Below are 21702 nucleotides of genomic sequence, written 5' to 3'. Positions count from 1 at the left end.
GCACCAAAGTATCCAAGTCACGGATCTCCTGAATACACATGTACTGATTGATGTCGGGCCTCAAACCGCTTTCAAACTTAACACACTTAGAGATCATAGCATCCTCCGCATTGATGTACGGACAAAACCTCGAAAGCTCCTCAAACTTTGCCGCATACTCAGCCACTGAACGGTTCTCTTGCTTCAAGTTCAAGAACTCCACTTCCTTCTTAGTCCTTAAATCCTCAGGAAAGTACTTCCTCAAAAACTCGGTCTTGAACCTAGCCCAAGTCACAGCTCCACCAGCCTCAAGCCTCCTCTTAGCATTGGTCCACCAATACTCAGCCTCCTCACCAAGCATATGAGTAGCCAACCTGACCTTCTGGTCTTCACTCGTCACCATAGCACGAAAGATCCTCTCCATAGCCTGCACCCAACTCTGAGCTCCATCCGGGTCATACCTACCCTTGAACGTCGGCGGACTGTTTCGCAAGAAACGATCCAACCTCCGCTCCTCAGCCTCACCAGGATCACGATGACCAACTGCCGCCTGCTCATTCGCCTGAGCCAACACCTGAGCCATCGAAGCTAAAGCCTGAACAATCACCGCATCATCTCTACCACCCGCCATCTCACTTCTACATAAAACCAACCAACAGACAAGAACAACAGCACAACAACACAAGAACAAGTACCGAAGGCAACTCATTGTCATTCGCATACTAATAGGGAGTATCAACAAACACTAGTCTACTAGTCTGGACAAGACTGACCACGGCTCTGATACCAACTTGTAACACCCTATTTCTAATAAGCGGTAAAACGCGCGAATATACAAACATATTCTAGAAATAGATGCTACGTCTTCGAATCAAACCACAAAAATACATGCATAAAGATCATGTTACACAACATAGCAGCGGAACATACATATAATTCATAAACATCTCTGGATCTCAGAAAAATACAATTGTATTCTCCAATTATCAGATAACAAATAACATCTCAACTCCAAATACATAGTCCAAAAATAAAACCAACATGCAAGAACTACCCTAGATCACAGCCTTAATCTAGACACTTGCATAAAAAGAGGAACTCCACTCCTCGGCATCATCAAGCAACAAACTAAGCATCCTGCACTCCATCTACCCGTCCATACAGAAAGGTAGGTGGTAAACCACTGAGGGTTAGCATTACATCATCATAATCCACATAAGAAAATGGTAGGAACATTGGAAATGAAAGATACATTTAAGCATAATGTTTACTAAATTATTCATCTACTCACAAGTATCCATAACATTCAATCATTCATTACCATCATTCCAAGTTCATATCAACAAGTGTATCATACACATATCCCAATCTCACCTTGTCTTTCAACAATTAACAATTAACAATTCAGTCCACAATTACAATTAGCAAATCGATCACCAAACACATCTCAATGCAATTCAATTCACCAACAGTTTATGCAATGACTCTAGACTCATCTAGATGCATGTGGTACCAAAACACCTCAAGGTCGTCACCTTCGATGCATCAAAAACATCGTAATCACCTCAATTGGATATAAAATCCACCACCATCAGTCATGTATGCATGAACATATGACTCAACTACAATGCATATGTTCACACAAGAAATATGGAAGTTGCCATATATTGTAAAAAAAATCTTCTTTTATTGAAGTGCATGAATTGCATCCTTTAACGAACGAACAGTCTTTTGAGTTGTTTAACAAGAAGACATTTCGGTTTGACAGTGATGGATGTTGTCCAAACGAGCTCATTGATATATCTTTTGAAATTGCTAGAAAATGCAATGGTTTTCCGCTAGCAATTGTTGCCATTGGCGATCTATTGTCTACAAAAGAGAAAAATGTATTTGAGTGGCAGAGATTTTGTAAAAATATGACTTCAGAGCTCAAGAAGGATCCCCATTTGACTAGAATAAATAAGATTTTAGGTTTCAGCTACGATGATTTGCATTTTCATCTTAAGTTATGTTTGTTGTATTTTGGAATGTATCCATAAGATTATGAAGTTAAATCGAAGAGACTGATTTGACAATGGATAGCTGAAGGATTTGTGAAAGAAGAAAGCGGGTATACTTTGGAAGAAGTTGCAGAAGATTTAAGTTTTTGCAGGCAGATTAGTGAAGATGATCATTCATCTCCATTTCAAATTATTCGATGCCTCTCAGTAACAACAAATTCTAATGATTTTAAGACATGTACTGAAAACTCACATGTTCGGTCACTATTTCTATTCACAAATGATCAATCACAATGGCTGGATGAACACTTTGCAAGGAGAATCTTTACAGAATACAAGAGGTTGAAGGTGATCGATCTCGTTTCTAAATTTCTATATATTAAAGAAAATATAGGAAATTTGATCCACTTGAAGTATTTAAGCTTCAATAAGGGAAGTTTTGTAGAATTTGCAGAGCCTGAATTTGTCAAATCAATTGGTATGCTGCAAAACATGGAGACCTTGGACTTAAGGGGTACTAGTATCTATATGATACCAAAGGAGATTAGCAAGCTTAGAAGGCTACGACATCTTCTAGGACGTGGTATGTCTTTGTTAGAATTGAAGGGTGGTATAGGAGGCATGGAATGTTTAGAAACGCTGAGTAAAGCGTGGATAGATGATGAGGATGGAATAGAGTTAATTAAAGAGCTCGAAAAGCTAAGGAAGTTAAGGAAATTGGGCTTAGCAGGCATTAAGGAACATCATGGGAGTGATATATCTTCCTTATTGAATGAGACACGACACTTGGAGAAACTAAACATCTGGTCAAAAATGCCAAGACGTAGTTCTTATGCGGAAGTGATTGATGCGCATTTGGCATCACCCCCGCCAATGCTTAGAATTCTTGAACTGAATGGAACGTTGGATGAGTTTCCAAAGTGGATTCCTAAGCTTCAAAATCTTGTTAAATTGAAGTTAGTAAACTCCTGGTTAGCTGATGATCCAATAAACTATTTAGAAAATATGTCAAACTTGTTGTCTCTCTCAATCTTGAACAATGCTTACGAGGGCGAAAGTTTACATTTTCATGATGGAGGATTTCAAAATCTAAAGGAACTATTCATTACAGAATTGCCTAATTTGAATTCAATCGTTATTGAAAACGGATCATTGCATTGTCTAAAAATGTTCGAGTTATCTTGTATCCCGAACCTCAAGACTGTTCCTGCTGGCATCCAATACTTAAAAAAGCTTGAAGTTCTCAATGTTTGGGATGTCCCCCTTGCAGAATTTTATCCTAAACTTTAAGTACTATGGAGTTCGAAAGCATACGTCATCCATCTTGGAGTGGGAGAAAAGGTATACATTTTCTTTCCTAAAATAATTTGTATATTTTGCCTCACTTTAATTTTCTTCAAGCATATGTCACTTTAGCAAAACAACATTGTTTCAAAATGAATGTTATACTCAATTTTCAATGCGATCCTACTTAATTTTTATCCAATTGTACCCTCTAAACACTACTCTCAAAACATTATATTCAACTTTACATATTTTAAGGATAACTTGGTAAAATGTCTGTTCACTTTCTTCTGGTCAATTGCATTTTTTAATATGTATGTAAAAACCTTAAACGACGTTTATTTTGAAACATTTCATTGTAATTGTTTCATTCTGAGAAATCCATTCTCAAATAATCTGTATTGTATTAATTTGTGTTAATCTTTAGGTGGTTGGCTTCCAATGTGATCATGGAAATTCATTTCTCCAAGCGAACCTTTACAACAGTGGCATCCTACATTCCTACTTCGGCACTTGTGTTCCTAGTGATACGAAAACTGTGTTGTCTTTCTTTAATTAATTACGGTATATGAAAACTCTATAAGTTATTGATTCAAGGTACTTTGTTATTTTATTTGAGATTTGAGTTGTTGGTGAATTGTGATGTATCATGTATGCAATATGTTGTGAGAGCTTTCCTTTTAAGGAATGAAAGACTTTATTTCTCTGTTGATTTCCCTTTTTTTATTTTCTAATTTGTAATTTTAAACATAACCAGAATTTGCATTATATATTTCTACTTCATTCAGAGATACTTAGGCACAGTACTGGATATGTTATGTGATCCTTGCATGCATACTTAGAGAATCTTCTTTGTAACTTGAAGTTCAAACTTCATTGCCATAGCCTCGTCCGCATCATGTTTTTACAGCAGTTCAACACAACAACTACTTCACCAGCATCACAAGTTACTGCGAAATGTCCTTAACTCCCATCCGCTGCCCAAGGAATATCATATCCTTCATGCAATCTCTTGTTCCTGTTCATGCCTAGGACTGATTTAATCACATGCTCCGGTTCATTCGCAATCACTTGTTCTCTTCATCCCACGCGTTGAAAGAGCAGACATTGGGACTTGAATGGCTAAAATTGAAACCAAGAGGAGAAGCAAGCCACACCCTTCTCATCCAGTTACACTCCATAAAGAGGTGATTAATACTTAATAGATTAATTTTGTTGATCACAGAAAGTACAGTGGTGAGCAATTAACACCTTTGTTCAAGAGAAAAAGCACAAAGTTTGGATACCATCCTTTTATTCACACCTTCCATTTTTGGAAATTGGTTTGATTGCAACACTTCACTTTTATAATTTAAGAATTTGTATGGTGACTTAACAGAGAAAGATCATCGCTTGTTTGCTCTCCATACGAACATATCATTCGGCTGACTTTTATCATTCTCTAGTTTCTTTTTTTTTTTTTTTTCCTGAAGGTTTGTAAATTTTACTTCTTTTATGTTACTTACTTTGTTCGTTGTGATTCTCATTTCCAATCTAATGTGTTGTCTATGAAGAACGAACTCCTACATGCATGGACACCGGACATGACATGGAAAAATTGACACGATCAATGTCAAAAACATAGGACACCGAGACTTTATATATTAGAATTAAATAAATTATGAAAATCAAAAGTTGTGAACTTTACAAATTCTTCGGCACCTCCTAGCTTCGACAGATTTTTCATTTTAAAATTGAATTTTGTTGAAAAGTTTGGATAGGAAAATTTCTATATCTGTTTATATAGGTGTGAAATGTAATTTCTAATTATTGATTTGTAACGAGTATATGGTGGAATGTGTGGGAGTAAGACTATCCAAAATATATTAGCAAAAGAAAAGGGAACAAATACAAAGCAAAAAAGAGGGGGGCCAAAACAAACCTCTTCAAAAGTTAACAAACCTAAAACAAGGCAAACCTAGCCAGTTTTGAACATAGAAAGCTTCTAATACAAGCAGGGATCTCTAGTCAAATAGTGAGATTATCTATGGTAGGACCAATGTGTTGTAAATTTTGAGTATATTTCAAAAGTTTCAAATATTTTGTGTCCCATTATTTTAATTGAGAAATATCGAAAAATATTTTAATAGAAAATTATTATTTTATTTATGATTAATACTAATATTTGACTTGGTCTAATTCTTTAGATCACGTCATTTTGACTTGACTAAGTCTATGCATTTTTACTCTCATTTGAATCGGTAATTTATGCACATGGTATTTATTTTGTAACCGAAGCAAATTAAGAAGGCATACTTTGAATTTGAGCTACTATTATATTTGAGGAGTTAGTGCCTATTTATTCATATAAGCTAACTGCCAATTAGTGTTTTACGTTCCCTTTACTTTCAATATGAGTAACACCATTTTTCTTTATTGTAAAACTCATGAAGAACTTATAAAAAATTATCTCTTCTATGAGTGTAACACACAATTCTGGTATCCTTGGTTTTAAACCAAGAATGGTCTGTTAAACCAAGAAGGGTCTGTTAAATCATGGGGGATTAGCATATAATTACGCGGAAAATCCTTAAGGACAGTGTGATCAACACGTCTCAGACTACCTCACTATTTGTTCATTCCACAGATCTTGATAGTTGATTTGGTAGTAGGTTTGATCTGGTTGTCAAAGATGTTGATAGAGTTGTGACCGGTGATCTATTTCGACAACAATCTTAACAGAAATAAGTTTCCTTGAAATCTCCCTTGATTATTCCTATTAACATAAATTGATTCTTATATTTATATGTTAATTATTATTTGTAGAGATATTCTTCTCCCTAATTTTACAACACAATGTTGGCCAGAGCATCAGCACAACAGTTACCTTCTCTATACACATTAGATACCAAAAAGTTCATGTTGCTAACAATATGCATGCAGTTATTCCAACGATTTCTTAGTTCCAAGGAACTAGAGAATGATTTTTGAAGGCATTCACAACCAAAGCTGAATTTGATTCTAGCCAAGGAGAGTTCGAATGATGATTTGCAGCAACTTCTATTGCCCTCATTATACCAGATAATTCAGCTTGATGAGCATTTCCAGTCCAGTGTTTTCTGCATCGCAAAGGAGGAATTTAGAGTCTTTGTCCCTGAAAATTCCACCACAAGATGTGGTTGTATTAGTTGCAGGGCCATCTGTGTTACATTTGATCCATTGAAAGATAGGGGGGGTGCCAGACAATTTCTATGATCTTGGGAGACTTTGGAGGATGAATACAAACATTAAACTTCTTCAAGATGATAAAGTCAGTGATAGAGGAGGAAGCAACTGTTTATGAGAGATTATTAGTCAGGGAGACATTTGAGATGATAGTAGAGATTGCAGACTTCCAATGAATCTTCTTGAATTTAAACCTTTGTTGATTCCTTGCAAAGCAAATATCATTGAGGATGTTGATTAGGGCAGCAACAATAGTAAGCTTGCATTGAGGATTCCAATTTCTGAAGCATAGCCATGCAAAGAGAGCACATGGAAGGAAGATAGGAGCCTCTCAGGGACAAATTCTCATCAGTAGGAAGCTTATCATGCATAAGTCTCCAGGCAAGAAGGGATTTTGATGGAGGAATATCTTTAGACCAAATTGATTTGGTCCAGATGTGCTTTGGAAGATGATATTAGAGATATAGTTTAGCTTCAAGTAGTACTAGTCTTAAAGTAGTATATATAGTTGTAACCACCCCATTAGTGGGTCAATTCAATCATTTGTAGTATTGCTCTTTACTATCAATACAATACTTTCTAAGCTTTTCTCTCTTTCATCCGTGGATACCATGTTTCCTAACATGGTATTAGAGCTAATCTGGTATCCACCTTGAAGGATATTTTCCGCTGCATTTTCTTGAGAAAATCCAATTTTCTCAATTTTCCTTTTCTTTTCCATTCTAGTTTTTCCCCCCTTTCTCACTTTCTCGAGAATTTTCGTTCACTTTTTCTCGAGAAATTTCATTCACCTTTCTCTGGTTTTCTTCTTCGTCGTTCTGATTCAATTTCCCCCAAATCCTAGGGTTTTGCAATTTCTTGTTCATTTCATACACTGATTCATCTTCTTTCTGTTTGTTTTCGGATTCTATTTCATGTTCAATTAGAATTTCTTATCTGAATTCTTGATCGATCGAGATTTTCTGTTTGTGACTATTTTGATTTCTTGTTGTGTATGTTCTTATCCTTGCGATTACTTCTCATCGCAATTTCGTTATCACTTTTTCCCCAATTCTTAGGGTTCGTGATTCCAATTCTAATTCGGTTTTGATTTTTCGATCCGATCGTCTTCAGCTTTGTTTCGTTTTTGTTCAAGTAGTTTTGGATTCTCTTATAAAATACCTCCTCTATTTTCTCTTCTGATTCATATTTGTTTTCTATGTACCTTGAGATTTTGGTGTTTTCGTCTTTATCGCATATGAATGTTCCTCCCAAGGTGTTTGTTGAAAGTCCTCGCCGGAAGATAGATTGATATTGTTGATTTAGATTGCTTTGGATACTCACAAGTTGTTGAGTTGATTCTGGCTTTGCGAATCGATTGTTGGGATTCTGTTCTGGTTTGACAACACAATCAGTCACTGAATGAAGTTAAACCTGTTAAGATTATGTGATATTGTTGATTATTGGATCCATATCGCGTGGTTTCTGCCATGATTGAAGACAAGAAGCTTCAATTAAGGATCATTGTAACTCTTGATCGCTCATGCAATGTTTTTGGTAATTGACTGATTCATTGCAACTGGCCTTTGGATATTGGTTTGAACTGGTTCTGAATGGTTATTTGGGCATCACATACTCATCACAGTAGCTTGATTTGACAACATGACATGTTTGTCATCTACCAATATTACCTCACTTTGCTGATGTGAATGTGGAACTTTAAAGCCTGAAGTTGTCTTTACACAAAGATCAGATTTGTTTCTTTCGGTTTTTTGGTTATGCTTCATTGTTGGAGGATCCATTATGTTTGAAGCTCATTGAGTTTTCATGTCATGTTGTGGTAATAGTTTCTGTCCATGGCTTTCTTCTTCATCTTTCTTATTAGCCTATGTTGGCTTTGCTTCTTGTTTTGTGCTTCTGTCCATGATGGTTAAGCCTTGTTGTGCTTCTATCATGGATGTTTAAGCATTGTGCTTCTGTCCAAGGATGGTTAAGCGTCGTTTCTTGTGCTTCTGTCTTGAGTTATTGACAACTTTTGATGGTTAAGCGTTGTGCCTTTTATAGCTTTGTGGATGTTGGCTTCTACCGGATGGTGGTTAAGCGTTGTTTTGTTGCTTCTTCCTCCAAGTGGTTAAACCTTGAGTTGTGGTTTCCTCTTGTTGGATAAGCATTTGGTTGTTGCTATTCTCTTGGCCGATGTATTTCCGGCATCTCTCCTTGTATTTTCCTTTGTTTGATATCCTATTGTATTGTTCATCCGAAGTTGGAAGTGTTGAGAACACCTTCCAACTTGCGGGGGACTATTAGAGATATAGTTTAGCTTCAACTAGTACTAGTCTTATAGTAGTATATATAGTTGTAACCACCCTATTAGTGGGTCAATTCAATCATTTGTAGTATTGCTCTTTACTATCAATACAATACTTTCTAAGTTTTTCTCTCTTTCATCCATGGATACCATGTTTCCTAACATACTTTCTTGCTCTCCAAGTAACTTACTCTAACTAACTTGCTTGCTCTCCAAGTTATCTAGATAGCTTGCTCTCCAAGTTATCTTCTCACTATACTCTAATAGATGATGTCTTTTAAATTCAAAAGCTTCTTTAAGGGATAACGTACCTGTAGTATTGTGCTTCCAAACCAAACTATCAGATTGATCTTGAGATGATAGGGATAAGCTTCTTTAAGGATTTCTTTGGTTAGTCAGATGTGCAAACTTCGAAGGTGGGCAAGTTAATTGTTATAGACTATTTGTGTTAGTTACTCATTCTCCATGTTTGACTTGAATTTGGTTGAAATTGTATTAAATTTATGTCCAATTACGGTCTTACTCATATGATATTTGTATGATTTCGTTAATGGTTTATTCAAGTAACTTACCTCAATGCAGCAATATTATCTTTTGTTTTTAGAACCAATGCATTTCATTTAAATTATAATATAATGAGAACATACGAAGGAACATTTTTTTTAGGGTTAAATATGTTTTTAGTCCTTATAAATATTTCAACTTTTCGTTTTAGTCCCTCTAAAATTTTCCTTCGACTTTTAGTCCCTATAAAATTTTCAATCACTATTTTTGGTCCCTATTTTTAATTTAATTTTTGTATTTTTTAATGAAATTGTGCAGAAATGTGTAAAATATTCTAAAAAAATTTCCTAAAAAAAATTAGAATTTTTTAACAAAACACAAATTAAATATGAATTTTTAACCATAAAAAATATAAAAATTCATATTAAATTCATGTTTTGTTAAAAAATTCTGAATTTTTTTTGGAGTGATTCTTGTAATATTTTGAATTTTTCTGGAAAATTTTATTAAATAATATGAATTCTACATATGAGTTTACTTTAAAAGAGGGACCAAAAGTGAAGGTTGAAAATTTTATAGGGACTAAAAGTTGAAGGAAAATTTTAGAGGGACTAAAACGAAAAGTTAACATATTTATAAGGACCATTGTTATCAAAAACGCGACTTAAGTCCCAAAATCCTGGTTTTTGCGACTTTGCGTAGCTTCAACGGCACAAATCCATAGCAAGTCCGAAAAACAGGCAAAATCCTATCAAAGTCGCACAAAATCGCACAAAATCGTGAAATTCATTCAAAATCGCAGGATTTTGATGGATTCTGAAGGATTTTGTTCATTTTTTTTTATAAGGGTCAATTTTTGACCCGGTTCGTAAATTGACCCGATTTGAATCCATGACCCGTTCTATAAATACCCAAAAGGCAAAAAAATTTCATTCTTTCAGTTCCCCCCACATTTATGTATATGTATTTTGGGGATTTTGAACTTTAGTCATTTATGACTATATGCAATATATAACATATATTTAGCATTATTTTTGTTTTCGTAGAATCCTCGATTTTTATTGCGATTTTACGAGTCCCGACTTTGCTGTCCTATATCGATTCTACAAAAGTCCTTGAGTAAAATCCTTCGATTTTGATTGCGATTTTACGAGTCCCGATTTTGCTACTCCCTTTCGACTTGAAGTAAAGTCCCGATTTTGATAACCTTGATAAGGACCAAAAACATATTTAACCCTTTTTTTTATGTGGAAAATATATGTCTGACATCAAGATTTCTCAAGAGAGGGAAAAACATGAGTAAGGGATTGAGGGATGCTCCACTGATAGTTAGAGATGAAATCATTCACAGAAGAAGGATAAGGAGCAATCATATAAGTATCTGCGTTTAGAGTTTGAAATCAGGGGTCTCCACACCAGGAATCAAACCAGAAGTTGATTTTTTTCCCATCCCCTACTAACCAAGTTGAGTTATCTCTAATGACTTGGAACTCCATTTTGATTAATAAAAGCTATGCCTCTGAGAACTCTACTCTTAAGAATGATTGCCCAGTGTTCCTCTGAATGCAAGAGATCCCAGCAAAGCTTTAGGTTTGTGGCTTCAATTAGACAAATAAGAGATCTTATGTTTAAACCCCCTTCTTCATAGGAAGCACAAATCTTCTACCAAGCCACTGTTACAATTTTCCTCTTTTATGATATCCCCACTACATCATATTGGACTCAACTAACTTAGATATGTGATATATATATATATATATATATATATATATATATATATATATATATATATATATAGATTGATATATTATTAACTCACGTATTGCGCGAGTACTTCATTTGAAGACAAAAAACAGTATATTTTAGAGGTATTATTTTTTTTTTCTTTTTTGAGAGAAGATGTATTGAAAAATTCCCTAAGAAAAAGTATTGAAAAATAGAAACCATATTAAAGAGATTAAGCTATCTTAAGTTAATTTCCTCCTATACATTGAAGAATACATAATGGTTGTTCACCAAAAAAAATAAAAAATACATAATGGTTACTTGCACTTTTTTCCTTGAAACCCACAACAATGAAAACCACCTGCCATTTATAATAAGAAAATCATTCGTCCAAGAATGCATGATGACTGGTTGCATTTTTTTAATTTTTATAATTTGGTATTCGGTCTAATGATCGATTAATCCAAAAGATTCAAATAATTACCGTTTCATTCATACTCTTAATCGACAATATTTCGATAAAGATAAATAAATATAGCAATTTGGCCAAAAATAAATAAATAATATTGCAATGAGATAGAGAAAGTGCTTTTTAAAATGAATTTTCATTTATTTAATTTAATAAAAAGTATTCTCGTATTTTTAAATAAAACATTTTTTGAGATCTTTCAAAAAAAATAAAAAAAGTCTTGCTAAAACATTAGTCTACCCCCGATCGTCCAGTTTTCCGGAATATGTTAGATAGTTCAGATAACGATCTTAGTATCTCATGATCGTTCAGGTATGTAGAGCACACACACGCACATATGACAATTGTAGGGTTTCCCCGAGATTGCCTATAGCCTAGGATAAGTGGAACTCACCGAGACATTCTGTCTCACCCCAATCTTTTTTTTTTTTTTTTTATTTCAAATTAGTAGGTTGGTTGTACCAAGAGGTGACAGATATGCAGTTGAATGAATTATTGTCAAGAGCTCGCTCGTACCAGTTGTTGATATTTTATGTATTCAAATATATATCAGATGTATGTATTTGACAGATGATGTTTTATCATATGTACGAACTTGTATTGTATCCAGGATTTTATTCATTCGAAAGAAATCTTGCTGTAATTTTTTTTAATGCATCCAGTACTAAGTTTAATACGCATACTAAATATTCTAGACAGTTTAGTATGGGTGTTACAGAATGGAAACTCGAACATGACACGTTCTTAATGTAATCACATTGGTTGTTGTGACAGTGTTAACAAAATGGCAGGAAGATGATGACTTATTACACCCGACAAGCATCAAGCACGGGTTATTTTTTTAATAATTTGTTTTGGTACACTACATTTAACACAGATCTAGAGATAATTAATATTGTTTACAATTGTTACTTTTATAGATAAGCCAAATTCCTAAATCACGTGAATAACAACTTGGTTAGCTTTTCTTGTTTCACTACACTTAACATGAAAAAAATTATACAAATAATGTTTGATTACCTCTACCAATGTGTAAGTCGTTTTTTAATTTGTTTTAGTACGATGATGGAATACCAACTTGCTCAAAAAATTACTAAACAACAGGGAAACTCAGTCTTCCATTAACTGCATAGATTGCACTAAACAAGTAGTCTTCATCTTACAGAATAACAAAAAATCTCAAAATGGCAGAAATAGCAGTGTCTTTTGCTATTGAACAACTGCTTCCATTGTTGACAAAAGAAATCAAACTACTCAAAGGTGTTCACAAAGAATTTGCAGACATTAAAGATGAGTTGGAAAGCATCCAAGCCTTCCTTAAAGATGCTGATAGAAGAGCTGCAATTGAAGGAGACAACACTGGTGACGGAGTCAAAGTATGGGTGAAACAGGTTCGGGAAGTAGGGTTTCGCATAGAAGATGTCATTGATGATTACATGATCCGTGTGGGACAGAAGCCTCGTGATCCTGGATGTGTACCTTTACTCAATAAGATTTCTCGCATGCTCAAACATATGACCCCTCGACATCAAATAGCATCAGAGATTCAAGAAATTAAGTCATCTGTTCGTGACATCAAAGAAAGAAGTAAAAGATATGACTTCAGAAACCAACCTGTTATTGAACAAGGATCAAGCGGGTTAAGAGAAAACCAAAATGCTAAATGGCACAATCTTCATATGGCTGCCTTATACGTTGATGAAGCTGAAATGGTAGGTTTTCAAGCACCCAAAAATAGATTGATTGGTTGGTTGGTAGAGGGAAGAGCAGAGCGAACTGTCATCTCGGTGGTAGGAATGGGAGGGCAAGGAAAAACCACTCTTGCCAAAAAAGTCTTTGACAGCAAAGAAGTTGTGGGACACTTTGATTGTCGTGTGTGGATCACGGTGTCACAATCATACAATATAGAAGGATTGCTGAGAGGCATGTTAAAGGAGCTTTACAAACAAAAAGGAGACCATCCTCTTCAAGATATCTCTAAAATGGATCGAGGGTCATTGATTTCTGAGTTGAGAAACTACTTGCAGCAAAAGAGGTACGTTTTTGTATTTGATGACGTATGGAACATAAGTTTTTGGGATGACATTGAATATGCTGTGAGGGATGATAAAAATGGGAGTAAGATATTTATCACAACAAGAAATATAGATGTTGCCATACATTGTAAGAAATCTTCTTTTATTGAAGTACATGAGCTGCAACCTTTAACAAAAGAACAATCTTGTGAGTTGTTCAATAAGAAGGCATTCAGATTTGACTTTGATGGATGTTGTCCAAAAGGGCTAATTGATACATCTTCAGAAATTGTTAGAAAATGCAAGGGATTGCCACTAGCAATAGTGACCATTGGTGGTCTTTTATCTACAAAGGAGAAAAATGCATTTGAATGGCAGAAATTTAGTGAAAATATGACTTCAGAGTTAAAGAAAGATTCAAATTTGACTGGAATAAAAAGAATTTTAGGTTTCAGCTATGATGATTTGCCTTTTTATCTTAAGTCGTGTTTGTTGTATTTTGGAGTATATCCAGAAGATTATGAAGTTGAATCAAAGAGACTGATTCGACAATGGATAGCTGAAGGATTTGTGAAAGAAGAACAAGGGAATACTCTGGAAGAAGTGGCAGAAGGATATTTGACAGAGTTGATCCATAGAAGTTTGGTGCAGGTATCTTCAGTTAGAATTGATGGAAAAAATAAAAGTTGTCGTGTTCATGATCTAATACGTATGATGATTCTTGAAAAGTGTGAGGATTTACGTTTCTGTGACCATATTGGTGCTGATGGTCATTCATGTTTAAGTGGAATTATTCGACGTCTATCAATAACAATCGATTCTACTGATATCATGGGATGTATGGAAAACTCACACATTCGTTCACTATTTTTTTTCAGAAATGATAGGGTCTTTTTAGACGAATACATTGTGAGTAGAATCTTGACAAAGCGTAGACCTCTGAAGGTGCTTGATTTTCAAGATGTTTTATTGCTTACTCTTCATAAAAATTTGGAAAGTTTGATCCACTTAAAGTATCTAAGCTTCAAAAATTCTTTCATAGAAAAGTATCAACCAAATTTTACCAAATTCATTTGCCAGCTTCATAATCTAGAGACCTTGGATCTGAGGACTAATAGTTGTTTCTATATGATACCGAGGGAGTTTAGCAAGCTTAGGAAGCTACGGCATCTTATGGGCTACAATATGTGTTTTTTTCAGTTGAAGGGTGTTATAGGATGTATGGAATCTCTGCAAACATTGAGTGAAGTGGGAATAAATTTTGATGGAACAGAGTTTATTAGAGAGTTGGGAAAGCTGAGACAATTAAGGAAATTGGGTTTGGTTGGTCTTCGTAGAGAATATGGAAGCGCTTTATCTTCCTTATTGGATGAGATGCCACACTTGGAGAAACTAAGTGTTGGGGCTAAATTCAAACATAAATATGAATGTGATGACATTGATTTGCATTTGATTTCATCTGCACCTAAGCTTCGAAATCTTAAACTACGTGGAAGGTTGTGGAAGTTTCCTGAATGGATTCCCAAGTTTCAAAATCTTGTTAAGCTAGTATTAAGATGCTCGCAGTTAATTGATGATCCAGTAAAGTCTCTACAAAATATGCAAAATTTGCTGTCCCTCTCAATCAGCGAAGAGGCTTATGAAGGTGAAACTTTACATTTTCATGATGGTGGGTTTCAAAATCTAAAGGAGCTATACATCAAAGAATTGCCAAATTTGAATTCAATCATTATTGACAAAGGAGCATTGCAATCTCTAAAAAAGTTTGAGTTATCAGATATCCCCAACCTCAAGACGGTTCCTTCTGGGATCCAACACTTAGAAAAGCTTGAAGTTCTCAATGTTTGGGATGTTCCACTTGCAGAGTTTTATCCCAAACTTTAAGGACAATGGAGTTAGAAATCATACACCATCCAACTTCTAGTGTGATCAGTGATGGAAATTGATTTCTCCAAGTGGACTTTTACAACAGTGGCATCTTTTTTTTCGTGCTTTGGAACTTCCGATCCCAATGACAAAATTGTTTCTTTAATAATTTTATATGAAACCTCTAAGTTTTTTTTTTGAGGGAATATGAAACCTCTAAGTTATTGATTCAAGATACTTTGTTTTTTTTTTTGAGATTTAAGTTGTTTGTAATTTATCATGCATGCAATATGTTGTGAGAGCTTTCCTTTCAAGGATTGCAAGACCTTATTTCCGTTGATTTCCCTTTTTATTTTAGAATAAAAAAAAAATGAAGATTTATGTAATTAATAATTTGTTGTACTAGAGTTGCTACCTGGTTTATTTTATTGACAGTACCGTTTTCGTATCAATGCTTTGTAAATATGTTACAATTTTATAGGTTTAAACATAACAAGAATTTGCATCATATATTTCTACTCTATTCAGAGATACTTAAGCACAGTACTGGGTATGTTATGTTATCCTTGCATGGATACTTATGGTGTGTTTGGATGGAGGGTTTAAGAGGGGAGGGTTCAATTTTCATTTTTAAATCAAAGACACTACGAAATGTCTTAAAAAAATTTAACATATTAACATGATAAACAATAATATAATACTTCAATCACAGTTGATTTATTTTAGAAAAACATGTTATATAGTCTGTAGTTTAAAAAAGAAAACTAAACCCTCCATTTCCTTCCCCTTCTAAACCCTCAATCTAAACACACTCTCCCTTGTAAATTGAAACCCAAACTTCATTGCCATAGCCTCGTCTGCAACGTTTTTACAGCAGTTCAGCACAACAACTACTCTGCCAGCATCACGAGTTACAGCAGACAGTCCCTAACTCCCATCAGCTGCACCACGAATTATCATACTGGTCATGGCATCTCTTGATACTGTTCATGGCTAGGACTGATTTAATCAAATGCTCCGGTCCATTGACAATCACTTGTTCTGCCTAGTCATTGAAAGAGCAGACATAGGGACTTGAAATGGCTAAAATTGACCCTAAGAGGAGAAGCAAACCACACCCTTCTCATTCAGTGACACTCCATAAAGAGGTGATTAATAGATTCATTTTGTTGATCACAGAAAGCACATAGTGGTGAGCCATTAACACCTTTGTGTTAAAGAGAGAAAGCACAGAGTGCGCCACATAAGGTGAACGCAAGATGTTTTTGAGATTCCAATGTTTGGACCATACCATCCTTTTATTCACCTTCCATGTTTGGCTTGATTGCAACACTTCGCTTTTATCCTAAAAAAAAATTTATGTTGACATAACAGGGAAACTTAGTCTTCCACTAACTGCATAGATTGTACCAAACAAATAGTCTTCATACCACTTTAGGTCCTAGAATGCAGCAATATGATTGGAAGCTAACATGGTGAGGAGACCAGCCATCCGAATTGTTGACATAACACCGTCAGAAATCAAATTCCGCTTGACGGCTGGCTCTGGGCTATTGAAGAAGGCACGATCCTCCCGGCTGAGTGAGTTCTTAAAATTCTACTTCGTGGTAGGAAGATTACCCACAAAGAGGTTCAAAAATCGGAAAGGGTAGTTAGGACCAATAGGTATGATGGTCTCAGCGGAAGGAGAGGACCTTGGATGTCCAGCACGTCGGTGTACCAGCCCATAACGATATCGTACACAAAAGTGAAAACCTTCTGCTTCTTAGGGAGGTCCACACCATCATGGGATTTCCCATGTTACTATGAGAAAAATCCCTTTTTTTCCATAAGAAGAGTCAGAGGAGGAACGTCGAGGGCGAGGGGGAGGATCTTGAGCCTCCACATCCAATATTTCAATGACATGGCGAGACGCGCCAGTGTCCATCCACCATCCATCAGATCCGCCAACTAGGTTGACTTTAGTTATCATAGTTGTGAACAGCCATCAGTTGTCAGGTGAGCCTGAGCAATTTTGTTTCATTTGTTCCTGCACTTGTGTACCATATGACCTGATAATCCGCAATTGTATCAGTTGAATTGCGGAACAGAGTCATTCTTTGTTTGTTTCTGATATTGGGCCCTTTGGGGATTCCGATTCTTATTCTGATTGGAATTCTTATTCGCATGGTGGTTCTCATTCTTAAATTTTTGGCCATTATGCTTTAAAACAGCATTAAAACAGCACCTACAAATGTCTTTTTAGTGTAGTTTTTAGAAATAGGAAACACCTATTCTTTTAGGTCTTGTTTCCTCGCATCTTCTTTAATTCAAAGGCGGGTAATCAAACTTTCAAGAGAGAAATCCTTAGTCTTATGCCTAAGGATATTCTTGAAGTCCTTCCAGGCAAGAGGAAGTTTGTCAATAATTACAGCAATTTGAAATTGTTCATCTAGTTTCATACCTTCAGCCACAATTTTGTAAGCTATCTTCTTAATTTCATGAGATTGTGCTTCCACGGATTTGTCATAAGTCATTTTGTAGTTCATGTATCGCCAAACAACATACTTTTTGACTCCAACTTCGTCACTATCATACTTTTTCTGCAGAGCATCCCAAACCTGTTTAGCAGTATCGTAGACTCTGTAGATATCATCTCTGAGTCCATTCAAAATATAGTTTTTTCAAAGATAATCATTATCTTTCTAGAGGGTTATATCTATAGCAGTCTGTTTCACCTTTTCAGCATGTTTCTCCTTCTCAGCAAGATTAGACATATCTGAATCCATTTGAGAGTTACCGTTATTATTCAATCTGGTTGGAATCAAACACTTCGGCATCACAAGCATATTTTCCTTTAAAATGTTGGCAACCTTTTTCGTAGTTAAGAAAAATAGCATGTTTTGTTGCTAACGTTTGAAGTGACTGCCATGAAACCGAAACGGCTTATTAAAGTCATCAGCTATCCAGACTCGGTAATTTCTTTGGTAGTCATGGTGGTTTTCAAATTAAAAAAGTACCTTCAAAAAGGGGAAATCACTACCAAAGAGATTATTGGGTTTAGTCATGATCAGGTCGCTGTAACACCCTGTTTTCCCAACGTAAAAATTACATAATTAAAAATCAGAGTAATTACTCTTTAAACGGAATGATACACTTCTTAAAAATTCATAAACTGAATGAATAACAGTTTATTCTTCAAAATCATTTAACATAAGTAATTCAAAACTTCGCAGCGGAAATTAGTTCAACAATAAAAATAATCTTTGGCACGCAGGCCTCATCATAAAAATCTCATAAGTCTTGTTCAACATTTACTCATAAAAATCCATAAGTAATACGTAAGGAATAGAAATAGAAGACACAATCTCATCCCGTTACGTATCAGAGCACCTAAAGACACTGTGAGAGATAGCCACCCACGACTGCAGCTAATCTTGATTACCTGCAAGTTACCCATACGAAGAGCAACATTTCCAAGCAGAGGGGTGAGATTTCTCAAACAATAATATTAAACATATAAATCATATAAAGTACATTCAACAACTTAAACATCTTATAATTAATTAATCATATCGAACAACTTAAACTTCCTTAACTAGTGTCATTAATCTTCTTATATTAGTCATATACTTCATCAAATAACCTCAATTATTAATCATAAAACATCATCACATGTCATCAAATAATAGTCACAAACACCTTATCATAAATCACATAACATCTTATCATAAATCACATAACATCTAACATCAATAATAATCATAAGCATCAACATCTAACATCAAATATAATCATAAGCATCATCATGTAATTCACATAAGTATCATTATCAAACATAGCATTACCGAAAACAACTTCATAATCAAATTCGTAATCAACTTCATATATCAACATAATTATAACTCACATAACATCTTAACATAAATCATTCGTCTTCATTCATCATAGCACTTCATTAATAACTTATCAACTTGACATCTTAACAACTTGACAACTTGACATCTCAACATCTTAACAACTTCGACTCGACTATGTAACTTCTACTTCTCAAATCATCTTAAATCATCTTAGACATCTTCATTATGCATGTGGTACCACCAAGGCATTAAGCCCTCTTCTCTAAGGTCATAAAGGACCTGTCAGGCATTAAGCCCCCATCTCTAAGGTCATAAAGGACATGTCGGGCATTGAGCCCCCATCTCTAAGGTCATAAAGGACCTGTCGGGCATTAAGCCCCCATCTCTGACTATGCAACGACACAACTCTAATGCAACGACATAACTTTCGTACCACTTAGACAACTTCATGAATATCTATGACATCCTAACATCTTGACATCTTGACAACATAACATCTTAACAACTTGATGACTTCATAACGACTCGACGACTTAACAACTCTTATCATCTTAACGTCTTAACATCTTAACATCTTGACAACATATGGATCACATAAATAATTCATGTCATATCATAATATAACAATATCAAATGATAATAAACAACATCTTAAAACATCATATTCATCAATCATAAACAACTTCATATAACATCGTATTTTAACATCAACAATAATTCACTATGTATCTTTGTAAAAACATAATAAATTATCCACAACATATTTTCATGTCAAACCAAAGCTACTGCAAAGATATCACAAATATCAACAACTTTCATGTTTACAACAAAGATCAATTCAAAACAGAAACATATGAACAAAACGCAAAAACATGAAACAGAGAATGCTGTCACCGTACAATTTCGCTAAGACCTCTTGTAGTATTTTCATCATAACTCAAAGACCAAACATCATTTTCACGTCAAACCAAAGCCACTAGAAAGCTAACAAAATTATCTAAAACTTTCATGTTTACGCCTAAGACCAATTCTGTACCGATCAATACCAGTTTTAATATCAAAATTTGGGCAGAATGCAGATTTTCTTCAAGTTTCACCTAATCTCACGGTGCTAACCTCAAAACTACTTCCAATAATCATCCTATGGATTATCTAAGGTTTGTACACAATTTCTACATCAATTCAACAAGTTTTCATCATCTAATCATCAAATCTCTCTCAAAACCCTAATTCTCAAATTCTCACAAACTCTCCTCAACTTGTTAGATGTAATCTAATGATTTAACAACTTAATATTAATGCAAGATAGTCTCACCCTCACCTTAGATTAATTCCTAAATCAGCAGCAGCGTTCTTCTTTCCTAAGGTATTCTCCTCTTCTCTTAACTTTTCTCTTCTCTTCTCTTCTTTCTTGTTCTCCTCTTTTCCAAAAAGCGGTTTAAGGTAAACTCTTTCCAACATAAGCTTCTCTATTTATAATACTAAAATATTCTTCCCAAATCTATTTAGGCCCAACAACTTATTCTTCTTTCTATTCTAACCCCAAATCCACTCACACTAATAATCCTCATATTCTAATAAATAATATTTCTCTACTAAATATATAATAATACACCAAATAACAAATATATATCTATAACAATTAACAAATATATTATGCTAGTAAATACCAACATATAACATAACAAAATATCACTCAACAAAATATATTAACTAAATTATAAAAAGACATCTAATCTCAACAAATCATATATCCCTCATATACATCATATAAATATATAAATATATTCTAAAACTAATTAAAATAATTAAATAAAAAGGAGGGTGTTATAGTCGCTCTCTTTAAGACGTTTCGCGACACTACCCAAATTTGTGCAAAGGTAAAATTTAAACCGCGCCACCTCTAGGAAAAAGTATCCCAGTTCAAACTGTACGATAACTTACTGCATTGAAGATAATTGTTCGAGAAATAACAACCTCAATATGATATAAAACCACTCTGATATGGTACGAAGACCACTCAAAACTGAAGGAGTATAAGAAAAGAAGAATGACTCATCAACACAAGTCGAAAAGGGAGAGAGAGGAAAAATATTTGAAGTTTCAAAATATTTTTCGTTGTGAAGAATGCACTATGTGAGCTCGCTATGTATAGAGAAGATTCATAAATAATATTTGAGAAACTTTGGGAATAAGTAATTCAAATATTATATTTAGTACAAAAATATCTAAAATTGAGTTGCAAGATATATCATATTGACTACAAAAATATATTATTGAGTACCAAAATATATTTCAGATCAAGTACCAAAATATAATTGATTGTATACCAAAAAATAGTTCAGATTGTGCACCAAAATATTTCAGATTGTGCACCAAAATATTTTAGCAAAACTTGAGGACTAAGAAAGCACTTGCTAATAATGATTAAATTAATTATTTAATTTAACATTTCAAAATAATAAAATATATCAATACATCCCTAAAAAAATATATATCAATACATTTTTTATTATGTCCCTTGGAGGTA

General features: G+C 34.5%; 1 protein-coding gene and 1 long non-coding RNA gene across 2 annotated transcripts; both read left to right on the top strand.

The window, feature by feature from the left end:
• The first annotated feature begins 1620 nt into the window (after window positions 1-1620).
• On the top strand, window positions 1621-3975 carry LOC146938514 (uncharacterized). The gene is made up of 2 exons (XR_015031332.1): window positions 1621-3320; window positions 3691-3975. It is a non-coding gene; the product is annotated as an uncharacterized LOC146938514 (long non-coding RNA).
• An 8558-nt stretch (window positions 3976-12533) lies between these two features.
• LOC146938513 (disease resistance protein RPM1-like) lies at window positions 12534-15723 on the top strand. The gene has a single exon (XM_085752444.1). The coding sequence runs from the start codon at window positions 12637-12639 to the stop codon at window positions 15349-15351; it is 2715 nt and encodes a 904-aa protein (XP_085608570.1). The 5' UTR covers window positions 12534-12636; the 3' UTR covers window positions 15352-15723.
• The last annotated feature ends 5979 nt before the right edge of the window (window positions 15724-21702 follow it).

This window comes from Medicago sativa, chromosome 3, assembly GCF_051527215.1.
Source record: "Medicago sativa cultivar Bolivia chromosome 3, Bolivia_mono, whole genome shotgun sequence".
In the NCBI taxonomy this organism is placed as follows: Eukaryota; Viridiplantae; Streptophyta; class Magnoliopsida; order Fabales; family Fabaceae; genus Medicago; species Medicago sativa.
This window is presented reverse-complemented; position numbering and strand designations above follow the sequence as displayed.

Excerpts from the sequence above, each read along its gene's own strand:
- LOC146938513 (XM_085752444.1), top strand. The coding sequence starts at position 12,637 with ATGGCAGAAATAGCAGTGTCTTTTGCTATTGAACAACTGCTTCCATTG.